General features: G+C 41.5%; 1 protein-coding gene across 1 annotated transcript in view; it reads right to left on the bottom strand.

Annotated features, from left to right (window-relative positions):
- The window catches only part of pign (phosphatidylinositol glycan anchor biosynthesis, class N), a 153,176-nt gene that overhangs the window by 70,064 nt on the left and 69,656 nt on the right, over positions 1–13,456 (bottom strand). Inside the window, exon 13 of the mRNA XM_055649699.1 lies at positions 14–92. Within this exon, the coding sequence (XP_055505674.1) occupies positions 14–92 (79 nt within the window). The remainder of the gene's footprint in view (positions 1–13; positions 93–13,456) is intronic.

Below are 13,456 nucleotides of genomic sequence, written 5' to 3' on the forward strand. Positions count from 1 at the left end.
ATCGTGTACTTACTGCTTCATCATACTGATGTTGCTGAATATACAATCTCACTGTTCGAAGCATGTCCTGTTCTTTGGAAAGTGGAAGGGATCTATTGAAAGAAAATGATTAATTATTTGAACACTGAGTTTTCATTGAACTACCCTTTCAAATCCCTGTTATATGTTCCAGTCCCTGGCCGGCGACTTGATGCTGCTCTCTTGCAACAAACAGCCTGCAACTGTGTACACTTATTTCATACAAAAGAAAACTTCCAACCACATGGAGGCCAGTCCCACATTATGGAAGGAGTGGGGCGAGCACAGAGTGACATTCCTAAAAAGAAGGCTGTCTCATATTTTTCCATTACCCCCCCCCCACAATTTCCACAAGAGTGAATTTTACTCGTATCTCAACTCTCCAGGTAGTGATTTGTGAATTTTGTAACAGCCTTTTCTGGTTGGCTGCCAGTGACTAGTGGAGTTCTGCAGAGTTTGGTGCTGGAGCCGCTACTCTTCACGTTGTTTATCAATGATTTGGATGAGGGAATTGAAGGCTTTATGGCCAAGTTTGCAGATGATATGAAGATAGGTGGAGGGGCAGGTAATGTAGAGAATGCAGGGACTCTGCAGAAGGACTTGGACGATGGGAGAGTGGGCAAAGAAGTAGCAGATGGTGTAGAGCCTAGCAAAGTATGCAGTCATACATTTTGGTGGTAGCAAAAAGGCGTAGGCTATTTTCTAAATGGAAAGATAATTCAGAAATCAAAGGTGCAAAAGGACTTGGGAATGCTGGTGCAGGATTCCCAAAAAGTTAATTTGCAAGTCAAATCTGTAGTAAGAAAAGCAAATGCAATGCTAGCATTTATTTTGAGAGGACTAGAATATAAAAACAGGGATGTAATGTTGAGGCTTTATAAGGAAGGCACTGGTCACACCGCTTTTGGAGTATTGTGAGGAGTTTTGGGCCCCATACCTGAGGAAAGATGTGCTGGCGTTGGAGGGTCCAGAGGAGATTTACGAGAATGATCTCAGGAATTAGTGGGTCGGCATATGATGAGCATTTGATGGCACTGGCCTGTATTCGTTGGAGTTTAAAAGGATGAGGGGGACCGTCATTGAAACTTACCGAATAGTGAAAGGCTTGGATAGAGTGGATGTAGAGAGGATGTTTCCACTAAAGGGAGAGTCTAGGACCAGAGGCCATAGCCTCAGAATAAAAGGACGTACCCTTAGAAAGGTGATGAGGAGAAATTTATTCTGTCAAAGGATGGTGAATCTGTGGAATTAATTGCCACAGACGTTATGGAGGCCAGGTCAATGGATATTTTTAAGGCAGAGATTGATAGATTCTTGCTTAGTATGTGTGTCAGGGGTTATGGGGAGAGGGCAGGAGAATGGGGTTGAGAGAGAAAAATAGATCACCCATGATTGAATGGTGAAGTAGACTTGATGGGCTGAATGGCCTAATTCTGCTCATATAACTTATAAATATGAATACTGCTTCATGCAGGATCCCCTCCAAGTCGTAGATAAAATTTGAATTTCAAATAGTATTGGCAATAGAGCATTCATGATAACATTGGTGGACTGATGCTCCAAGTGAAAATACATATGTACAATCTAATAGCCATTGAAGACATAGAGAACAAATTGCTTTAATAGTGAGAAACTAGTTCCTGAATCAAGGGCTGAGGGATATCATCTTAAAATGAAATACTGATCTTTCAAAAGGAAACTATGAAAATGTTGGTATATGACAAGTGTGTTAAAAGTTTAGACGTTTCTTCCATCAGTGACAGTTAATGCTGGATGAATTGTTAATTATAAACAGAGAGTAATTTTTTTCAGGCATACTCTCAAGAAAGACAGGCAGTAATGACGGATCTAAAAAGCTTCCCCTACAGTAATGTTCTTAAAAAGTAATGTTCTCAAAAAGGAAGCAATACAAACATTTCACAAGTTGTGCTAGATAGCCCTTGGTGGAGAGCCCCTGATAATGAAAGATTGTCATATACAATTCCCTCCAATAGAAAGCAGCTGACAACAAAACAAAATGGTGAAAAGCATGTAAATCATGTTATTAAAATGCTAGTGTAGTATCTGTAGACCAGATTTGCTAGTGTTTTACAGATTCAAAGTCCATGTGCTGATACCAAACCTGATTGCCAGAATTAAGAGCATTATATGGGAAATTTCTGGGCAGATAAAGAAAAAGATTCAACGATATGCTGGTAAATATACCTTCTCCAGTGCAATCATGCCATTTTTGTAGTGCAGTGACCAAAACATTATGAATTACTCCAGCTGTGAGCTATTTTGTTTTATAAGGTTATTCTGTAATCTCCCTATTACATTCTAAGATCCAGTTAATGAAAGGAAGTATCTCATATGACTTTCTCAACACCTTGTTCATCTGCTACATCTAGGGATCTTTAGACTTCTACAGTGATGCCCCCCTATCCATCCATCGAGTCCATCCATTCATTATATCCCTTTATGTCCTATCCTTATTAATCTTCTCAAGGTGCATCAACTTCCACATATTCCACATTTATTATATTTCCAAGTGCAATTATTCAGCAATATTACCAACAAATAAGTTTTTTTTAATTCTTTAAATCGTTAGCTCATTATTCTTTAAATGTTTATAAAATTATTTTAAGAAGTATTTAGATTTTTTTGACTGGCCGCAAGTGCTTTTGAGTGTATATGAATGTCAATGAGATATTCACTAATCTTCAACAACAGAGACAGCTTTAAAGAGCTAGTCGAGCTTTGGGGAAGCCATCACCCAGTTCATCCCAGTTTGGCAAAAGAATAAATCAGGGAAGGTAGTACATCCATGGATAACAAGGGAAATCAGGGATAGTATCAAAGCGAAGCATGATGCGTACAAATTAGCCAGAAAAAGCAGCATACCGGAGGACTGGGAGAAATTCAAAGACCAGCAGAGGAGGACAAAGGGCTTAATTAGGAAAGGAAAATTAGATTATGAAAGAAAACTGGCAGGGAACATAAAAACGGACTGCAAAAGTTTTTATAGATATGTGAAAAGAAAGAGATTAGTTAAAACAAATGTAGGTCCCTTGCAGTCAGAAACAGGGGAGTTGATCATGGGGAACAAGGATATGGCGGACCAATTGAATAACTACTTTGGTTCCGTCTTCACTAAGGAAGACATAAATAATTTGCCGGAAATAGCAGGGGACCGCTGGTCAAAGGAGTTGGAGGAATTGAGTGAAATCCAGGTTAGCCGGGAAGTGGTGTTGGGTAAATTGAATGGATTAAAGGCCGATAAATCCCCAGGGCCAGATAGGCTGCATCCCAGAGTACTTAAGGAAGTAGCTCCAGAAATAGTGGATGCATTAGTAATAATCTTTCAAAACTCTTTAGATTCTGGAGTAGTTCCTGAAGATTGGCGGGTAGCAAATGTAACCCCACTTTTTAAGAAGGGAGGGAGAGAGAAAATGGGGAATTACAGACCAGTTAGTCTAACATCGGTAGTGGGGAAACTGCTAGAGTCAGTTATTAAAGATGGGATAGCAGCACATTTGGAAAGTGGTGAAATCATTGGACAAAGTCAGCATGGATTTACGAAAGGTAAATCATGTCTGACGAATCTTATAGAATTTTTCGAGGATGTAACTAGTAGCGTGGATAGGGGAGAACCAGTGGATGTGGTGTATCTGGACTTCCAGAAGGCTTTCGACAAGGTCCCACATAAAAAATTAGTATACAAACTTAAAGCACAAGGCATTGGGGGTTCAGTATTGATGTGGATAGAGAACTGGCTGGAAAACAGGAAGCAAAGAGTAGGAGTAAACGGGTCCTTTTCACAATGGCAGGCAGTGACTAGTGGGGTACCCCAAGGCTCAGTACTGGGACCCCAGCTATTTACAATATATATTAATGATCTGGATGAGGGAATTGAAGGCAATATCTCCAAGTTTGCGGATGACACTAAGCTGGGGGGCAGTGTTAGCTGTGAGGAGGATGCTAGGAGACTGCAGGGTGACTTGGATAGGCTGGGTGAGTGGGCAAATGTTTGGCAGATGCAGTATAATGTGGATAAATGTGAGGTTATCCATTTTGGTGGCAAAAACAGGAAAGCAGACTATTATCTAAATGGTGGCCGATTGGGAAAGGGGGAGATGCAGCGAGACCGGGGTGTCATGGTACACCAGTCATTGAAGGTAGGATTGCAGGTGCAGCAGGCAGTAAAGAAAGCGAATGGTATGTTAGCTTTCATTGCAAAAGGATTTGAGTATAGGAGCAGAGAGGTTCTACTGCAGTTGTACAGGGTCTTGGTGAGACCACACCTGGAGTATTGCGTACAGTTTTGGTCTCCAAATCTGAGGAAGGACATTATTGCCATAGAGGGAGTGCAGAGACGGTTCACCAGACTGATTCCTGGGATGTCAGGACTGTCTTATGAAGAAAGACTGGATAGACTTGGTTTATACTCTCTAGAATTTAGAAGATTGAGAGGGGATCTTATAGAAACTTACAAAATTCTTAAGGGGTTGGACAGGCTAGATGCAGGAAGATTGTTCCCGATGTTAGGGAAGTCCAGGACAAGGGGTCACAGCTTAAGGATAAAGGGGAAATCCTTTAAAACCGAGATGAGAAGAACTTTTTTCACGCAGAGAGTGGTGAAACTCTGGAACTCTCTGCCACAGAGGGTAGTTGAGGCCACTTCATTGGCTATATTTAAGAGGGAGTTAGATGTGGCCCTTGTGGCTAAGGGGATCAGGGGGTATGGAGAGAAGGCAGGTACGGGATACTGAGTTGGATGATCAGCCATGATCATATTGAATGGCGGTGCAGGCTCGAAGGGCCGAATGGCCTACTCCTGCACCTAATTTCTATGTTTCTATGTTTCTATCACTGATTGTCAAAGGTGCCCCATGGTGGTACTGCGTGATGTTGCTAAAACAACCCTCCGCTGCACTACATCATGTCAAAATGCCAGGAGGTTGAGTTCTAGTAGGATCATGCGGGAATAAACAACATGCCCCAAGTGTCCAGCAATTCAAAGAGAGCCTAAGATCTGCTCAATGTCCTTTGTTGAAAGAAACAGTAGCACAGTTCAAACCAATAGGTATAAATAGGGATATACAAAAAGAGGCAATGTACACATTAAAGTACTAAAAATGAACAAAACTCAAAAGGTTTTTGTGCTAACATTTTTTATATTCCTTGAGGCAGTTTTGCTGATAAAAACATTGCAGGGAAGCACATAATAATTTCATCCTTTATTTCCCCTTGCAGTTTCATTACATGAAAAGCAAGAGACCAAGCAGGCTTTTGCCATGTTTCTGCCCATGTTCACATCACCCAACCTACAATTTATTCATTTCTTACAGACTGACATGTTGCTAGGCTAATGTTTTCCTTGACCACATCACAAAAGGGAGCTTATGGTTGAGGAAAGATGACTAGTGAAATCTGAAGCACTTCCTGATACAGTGGTTCGCAACAACGTTATCCATCATTGGTAGTTCATTTAACACAAAGGTTTTTAAAACATGGTTGCTTGCCGTGGGCTAAATGCTTCACTTGCAAGTAACATACTTTTTTATTGTTATTCATTTAAGTGGTTTTACCTCAAGGGTCTAAAAGGATAGATTTTAGAAAAAAGGTTTTAAAGTCATAGCTGATCATTCAAAAATCAATCATTTGTCAAATAGTTTGAAGACCACTAGGAGTTACTGCTTTAAGATATCACAGATTGCTCAGCCTTCCCTTAATAACAACCTCCTAGGGCAGAATTTAAATACCTTGTCAATCAATCCAAAGCGTACACCATTCATGGCATTGCTAAAAGCCGCACAGCACAATGTTTGCACAGTTACACCATATTTTTTAATAAAGCATCTTTATTGAAAAAGAATAAGAACTGACATTTATTTGCAAGGCAATTTATAGGGAAATTGATGAATATGGGCACATACTGTGGATAATATTATTTTTCCCTTCTTTTGAATAATCGGCTGCATGCTTGTGATTGCTAAATTCTACTCTTATTGTGGACTTTTGGTGCTCCTGCCTGGAGGATACTTTAATTTTCAAGATATCCCCAAGACGATCAAGTCAAGAGCCAAGAGAGTTTTATTGTCATGTGTCCCAGATAGGACAATGAAATACTTATAATTTTGGGCAGAAGAATAAAAAAGATGCTCTTAAGGACCTCAGTATGTTTAATTTAGTTTAGTTTAGAGATACAGCATGAAAACTGGCACTTCAGCTCACACCGACCAGCAATCATCCACACACTACTTCTATCCTATACACAAGGAACAATTTACAAAACCCAATTAACCTACAAACCTTTGGAATATGGGAGCAAACCAGAGCAACCAGAGAAAACTCACACGGTCGCAGGGAAACTCCGACAAACAGCACCCATGGTCAGGATCGAACCCAGGTCTCTGGTGCTGTAAAGCAACAATTACTCCTGTGCCACTGTGTGTCAAAGTGCTTAGCAGGCAATGAAATGTTGTACCAAAGGAAATACAGCAGTCTATTTGCAAAAGCAAACTCTCAGAAGCAAAATCGACCAATGCAAAATTCCGCAATATGTTTGTGAACAGGCACAAAATATTGTTGATGTTTGAAAATGGAAATAAAAGTAGAAAATGCTGAAAAGACAAAGATTTGGAAAAAATTGTGAAGAGAGAGATAAGTAGTTAACACTTCAGCTTCAATAAAAAAGCAAACTACTGGAGGAAATCTCAACGAGTCTTAGTTTAGTGATAGTCGAGCAGCATTGTGGGGGTGGGAAAGGAATTGCTCATATTTTGGGTTAGGTATTAATCTCTGTTAATCTAGAAACTTCGTCAGGTACATCGTATTAGTCACTGTATTATTGGGTTAGGGAAATGTCTATTATGTACTGTGTTAATCGATATCTGTTATTGGACTGTATAGAGACCACCCCCATGTGGTTCGGCCCCTCAAGGTTCGGGGACCTATAAAAGGCCGCTCCCACGACGTCCTATGTCGATCTTTTGGCAGAACGCTTAGGACTGCGTGACCTTTTGGAGTGTCTCTGCTTGCACGAGACTCAGAGGGCTTGGCCAGGCAGGTACAAGGATCGAACCCACGGTGGTTAGGTATAGTAGTGGGGAACTGTTATTGTGTTTTTCCAAAATAAAGTTTAGATGCACAAGTGCTTGACTCAGTATCTTATTGACTGAAACTAGACTGAGGGGAAGCTTAGAACAAGCTATTTACATTGGGGGCTCGTCCGGGATCTCAACGGACCCCCAAACACAAGTTTGCGATTAAGGGTGTTGAGCTGTTTAGATCACGAGTGCAGCAATCAGTGCCACTGTGCGGTTTTCGCATGGATTTTTGGCACTTCACTAGTCGGAGCAGATCGACCATTCGTGTGCTTGGAAAAGGGTCCCAACGAGATTGTAGAACAGAGTTTAGCAAGCACGGGGGGGGGGGGGGGGGTGTGGATAGCACTCCTTTGGGTTAGGGGCCCATAAAACAGGGCAAGGAGCGGCCCAAAAACTTGGTTGTAGTTGGCTGGCTGCAGCTGCTTAACGAGAGCCAAACACGCTTCCAGGGTGAGGGGTGACCCACTGTCCCAGATTTGGTATCCAATTGGTGGGGTATTGAAAAACAAGTCTGGTTTACATGATAAGCGGTGAAGCATTTGACCTGTCGTTGCTGAGAGCGCTAATTGGAAAGATGCATTCCAAAAATCGGCATTGACTGCCAACGCAAAGAGGCTAGGCGCTGACACCCGGTGCCAAGCTGGTGTAAAGGAAATTCTTTTGAAGAGATAAAACCTAGGTTGGTTAGAGGCCATGCCTGTGTGAAGATATCTGAATCCCTCCCTGAAGTGACGGACGAGGAATCTCGTAAAGGCACTGGGCTCGGTGGCTAAAGTACAGATTGGCTAGGAATACTCTAGTCCATTCGAGATTTCAGTATCTTTTTGCCTGAAACTAGACTGGGGGGAAGCTTAGAACGAGCTGTGACAGGGGTTGGCAGGTCATAGGTGGACCAAATAACAGTAAGGGATAATGGCCAGAAGCCAGGTGGAGGAGGAAAGGGGGAAGGTAGAGGCGGTGCCTGGATGGTGATAAGCAGGCACTCAAAGTCTACATGCACTGGAAGCTGATCAGTGAGGAAGGAGATAATGTGAAGCATTTAAGGGAAAGATGAGGGACAGATGGAACCAGATAAGAAGGAGATCCGGTGGGTGAAGTGTGGGGTAGCAGGCCGGTGGAACCAGGAAGGGGAATAAAATGAAAAGATTGGAGGTGGATCAGGAGAAGACAGTTTAGTTTAGTTTATAGTCATGTGTACCAAGATACAATGAAAAGCTTTTGTTGCATGCTATCCAGTCAGCGGATAGACAATACATGATTACAATCGAGCCATTTACATTTTATAGATACCTAATGGAATAATGTTTAGAGCAAGGCAAAGCCAGCAAAGTCCGAACAAGGATAGTCCGAGGGTCACCAATGAGTAACATAGTAGTTTAGGACTGCTCTCTGGTTGTGGTAGGATGATTCAGTTGCCTGATAACAGCTGGGAAGAAACTGTCCCTGAATCTGGAGGTGCCTGTTTTCTTGCCTTGCCGAGGCAGCCTGAGGTATAAATGGAGTCAATAGAAGGGAGGTTGGTTTGTGTGATGGTCTGGGCTACATCCACAGTTCGATGCATTTCTTGCGGTCTTTGATGGAGGTTCCCAAACCAAGCTGTGATGCATCCTTATAAAATGCTGCCTATGATGCATCGGTAGAAGTTGGTGAGGTTTGTAAGGGACATGCCAAACTTCCTAAGCTTTCCAAGGAGAGCTTTCTTACTCGTTGCTTCAATGTGGGTGGTCCAGGAGAAATTGTTGGTGATATTGATTCCTAGGAATTTGAAGTTTTCAACCTTCTCTACTTTGACGCCTTCAATGTAAACAGGGGATATACTGAAGGTAAGGTTTTTCCAATTTTCATACCATTGGGTTGTGGACTACCCATGCAGAGGAGGTGTTGCTCTTTTAGTTTACCAAAATGGCTGAGGACAACAGGACCACTCTCTTTGTGATTCGCTTGTCCACTCAATCCTCCACATCCATTCCTGACTCCTGTCACTTTCTGCTGCAACACTTTCCCTTTAGATGCAAGATTATCCCTACACAATACCCCTCACCACCATCCAGGGACCTAAATATCACGTTTAAGTGAGGATAAGACTCACATGCACTTCCTTCCAACTCGTCTGTTGAATTCAGTGCCCTCATCATGGCTTCCATTGTATCTGCGAGACCAAGTGAAGAATGGGCGACCAGCTTGCATTGGGATTTTTACAAGTATCTTATCATTATTTCAATTTTGGCCCATTTGTATCTTCGGAACATTTGCAGTGTTCACTATGCTGAAGACTGATGCAAAAAAAATATTTAACATGCTCTGCCATTTCTTTTGTTATGAATTCACCAGGCTCATCCTCCAGAGATTCCATGCCAACCTGAGCCACATTCTTCCTATTTACACATCAATAGAAATTCCTACTGTTTGTTATGATAATACATGAAATGTTCTCTCTCAAAATCAGCTTTCTTCGTTCTTATGAACTTTCTCAGTCTTTCTCCGCTGGAATTCTAAAAAATCCCAGTCCTCTGGCCCACTACTAGCCCGTGTCATTTTGTACCAATTTTTTAATTGAACAATTTTCAGCTGTGCTGAACCCAAAAGCAAAAAGGGGAATACTGGAAATTCCTAGCACATCCGGCAGTGTCTGTTGAGGGAGAACAAAAAGCTGAATTAATATTATGAATGGAAAATCTTGATGTAGAACTGGCCGAACCTTTTCTCATGTATCTCTATCGCCAAATGCCTCGGCCTATTTCAACAATGACTCTCTTAAGCAGATGCCAAAATAACAAAGCTCATGATGGTATTGGGCAACAATGGCAGCAGCTCTACAAATTCTGCACTTAACGGCAGCATGCATTCACTGCAGGTTGTTGGCTGATTATTTTACAATCACGATGAGCACTGAATGTGTCATTTAACCACTTAACCACAACATCTGGCCTGAACAGACATTCAACTGGGCCACCAAAAAAGCATTGAATTGCATATACGTCACAAAGTCACACCAGAAGGGCAGCTTAAGATCAGCAAATCATTAATCAATACTGTATTACAACAACATAAGATAGACACCAAAAGCTGAAGTACCTCAGCGGGTTAGACAGCATCTCTGGAGAAAAGGATTAGGCAATGTTTCGGGTCGTGACCCCTCTTCTTGTCTGAAGAAGGATCTCGACCCGAAAGGTTACCTCTTTCTTTTTTCCAGAGATACTGTCTGGCCCGTTGAGTTACACCAGATTTTTGTGTCTGTCTTCGGTTTAAATCAGCATCTGCTGTTCCTTCCTACATATTACAACATGTTCATCAATCCTTCACTTTCATCCAATGATCAACAAAAGCAAAATAATAACAGGTTGGAAATCGGAGAATACAAATAATACAGCAAATGTCATATCAGTCACTGCCTATGAAAGTCAGGAAGCCTAAACTACTGTTCTTAAAATTCCTTCTCTATTTAAATATTCACAGGATGGGAAAGGGAGTGACAAGCGCACGAAAGGTTAAACACTCACAAATAATGTTTTCAAAATGTACAAGGAAACGTGAGAAATCCAGTTCTTTACCAAAACCTTGGTCTGTGGGTCAGTCAGAAATCAGAACAAAGGGGAAAATCTTTAAAACCTCAAGAACAATATGCATGCATTCTTGATAATGATGACAGCACAGTCATGTTGGCTTGCAAAAGCACCAGCTGCATTTGTGAAGTTTTCACTTCACACGTATGCCTCAAGCTCTGCAGGCACAATTGCTGCTTGTTTTCCTCGAAGTAAAATAGCAGCCACATGACTTGTAGCTGCTTGCAATCTGGCACTTGGGTCACAGTTTTCTTTTGCACAATGTTAACTATTAATTTAAATGAGAATTGACAATTAATATTTTTTTGGGAAAAAACAAATTCTATTAATATTTTCAAATATAAACCTTGATGGACATCAAGGATGTTCAGCTGTTGTGTCTCTTGCCTTAGGGTTCAAGCCCACTCTAGAAATTATACCACAAAAACAAGTGCAGCACTGCGTGAAGTGCTGTCTTTTGAATGAGTTAATAAACTGAAGCCCCACCAGTTCAGGCACAAAGGATTCAGACAACTTTTGAAGGAGACCAAGGAGGAAGAAATGTGCTCAGGTCAAATTTTACTCCTCAATCATTACCTACAATACATTGGTTGATCGTTACCATGTTTGTAATTGTGGAAGCTTGTCAAGTACACAGTGGCTGCTACATTTCCTACTTCACAATACTCCTTGTACTCCAGAAAGTAACCTGTTCACCATAAAGTGCTTTGGGATGTCGAAGCTTGCAAAAGGCCTTGAAAAAATAGGTGTCCTTTAATAGTTTGTACAACTTGGCACTCTTTATAGTTCTTCACAGATGGACACTTTTGCAAAATAAAAGGGAACACAAGTCTTCCTAATTTCTATGTTTCTATGTTTCTATGTTACCTACAATACATTGGTTGATCATTACCATGTTTGTAATTGTGGAAGCTTGCCAAGTACACAGTGGCTGCCATTAAAATTATTTTCCACATATCCTTGTCATTGCCACAATATCCTGATATCCAGGGCACTAAAGCAGCCTTTATAGTTTAAGAAATAAATATAAGTTTACAAACACTTTGAATTTTTTCACCAAGGAGGACAACAAGGTCAGTGTGGAGAATACTAATATGCAAGGGCAGCTTGCAATTAATATGCAAGGGCAGCTTGCAATTAAGGAGGAAGAGATGAGATGGAGGGTAGGGAACTGGAGCTGGAAGCAATTTCTATGTTTCTATGTTACCTACAATACATTGGTTGATCATTACCATGTTTGTAATTCGTAATAGTTCTCCCGATTTTGCCCTGATTCGAACTCGGAGATTTACGGTAATGGCCACTCGTTGGTACTCGGGGCTCTTGTGGACATTTTTCATCATATTGAAAAATCTTCACGAGTCTTCCCGTGCTTTCCTGCTGTTAGCGAGTCTTCCCGAGTACCTGCTGTTAGCGCTAAGAGACGTCCCCGAGCTCCAACATACCTGTTACGTTCAGTCTCCGTGCTTACCAAGAGTTTGATTTTTTTTAAACTCGGGAGAGCTCTTGGAAGGAACTCGTACCGTGGGACTGGGCTTTGAGGTGGATAAGTCCTCAGAGCCTGATGGGATTTATCTCAAGTTATTGAAAGAGGCAAGAGAGCCTTGACAAAGTTCTTTGCAATTTCTCAAGCCACAGGAGAAGCACCGGAGGACTGGAGTGTAGCTAATGCTGTTCCTTTATTAAAGAAGGGAAGTAGAGAGAATCCAGGGAATTATAGGTAACTGAGCCTCATATCATTGGTAGGTGTAATGAGTCAAGTCATACACACGTCAAGATACAACACATGTTTATTAAATCTACTTACAGCACCGGTCTGCAGGACATTACAGTTCCTAGCAGCTACTCATACTGAATGGCGTAGGCAAGCTCTTGGTAATATGAATCACATATTAGGCGGAGCAACTACTAACAAGCACTACAATTGGCTAGTAGGAAGTAACCAATCTACAGTAGGGAAACTATTTGAGAGGATTCTTTGTGGTAGGATTTACTTTTATTTGGAAGAGAATGGGTTAATTAGGGACAGTCAGCATGGCTTTATACACAGCTGGTCATGTGTCTTCTTACTGATTTTTGTGGAGGTAACAAAGGTGGCCAAGGAGGGTAGGGATAGTGAATGTTGTCCAAATGGATTTTTGGAAGGCATTTGTGTGACTTGGATGACACCAAGATTAGTGGGGGTGGCAGATTGTGAGGAAGGCTGTCAAGGTGTACAACAGGATATAAATCAGCTACAGTAATGGGCAGAGAAATGGCAGATGGAGTTTAATCCAAGCAATTTGAGATACTGCACTTCAAATGGAAGGTCAAATGGAAGGGGAAAATATGCAATTTATGGCATGACTCTTAATGGCATTGATATACAGAGATATCTTGGGGTCCTAGTCCATAACTCCCTGAAAGTGGCAACACAAGTAGGTAGAGTGGTAAAGAAGGCATATGGTATGCTTGCTTTCATAGGTCGGCGTCGGGGCATAGAGTATATTAGTCAGGAAGTCATAGGACTTTGGTTAGGCTGCATGTGAAGTTTTGCGTGCAGTTTTGGCCGTTCCATACAGGAAAGTATGTGGAGCTTTGGAAAGCGTGTAGAGAAGGTTTACCAGAATGATGCCTGGATTAGTGGGCTTTAGCCACAGGGAGAGATTGGACAGATTGCTTTTTCTGAAATGTTGGAAGTTGCGAGGAAACCTAATAGAAGTACATAAAATTATGACAGGCATATATAGAGTAGGTAGTCAGAACCTTTTTACCAGGGTGGAAAAATCAGATACCACAGGGATT

Source organism: Leucoraja erinacea, chromosome 2 (genome assembly GCF_028641065.1).
Source record: "Leucoraja erinacea ecotype New England chromosome 2, Leri_hhj_1, whole genome shotgun sequence".
Lineage (NCBI taxonomy): Eukaryota > Metazoa > Chordata > Chondrichthyes > Rajiformes > Rajidae > Leucoraja > Leucoraja erinaceus.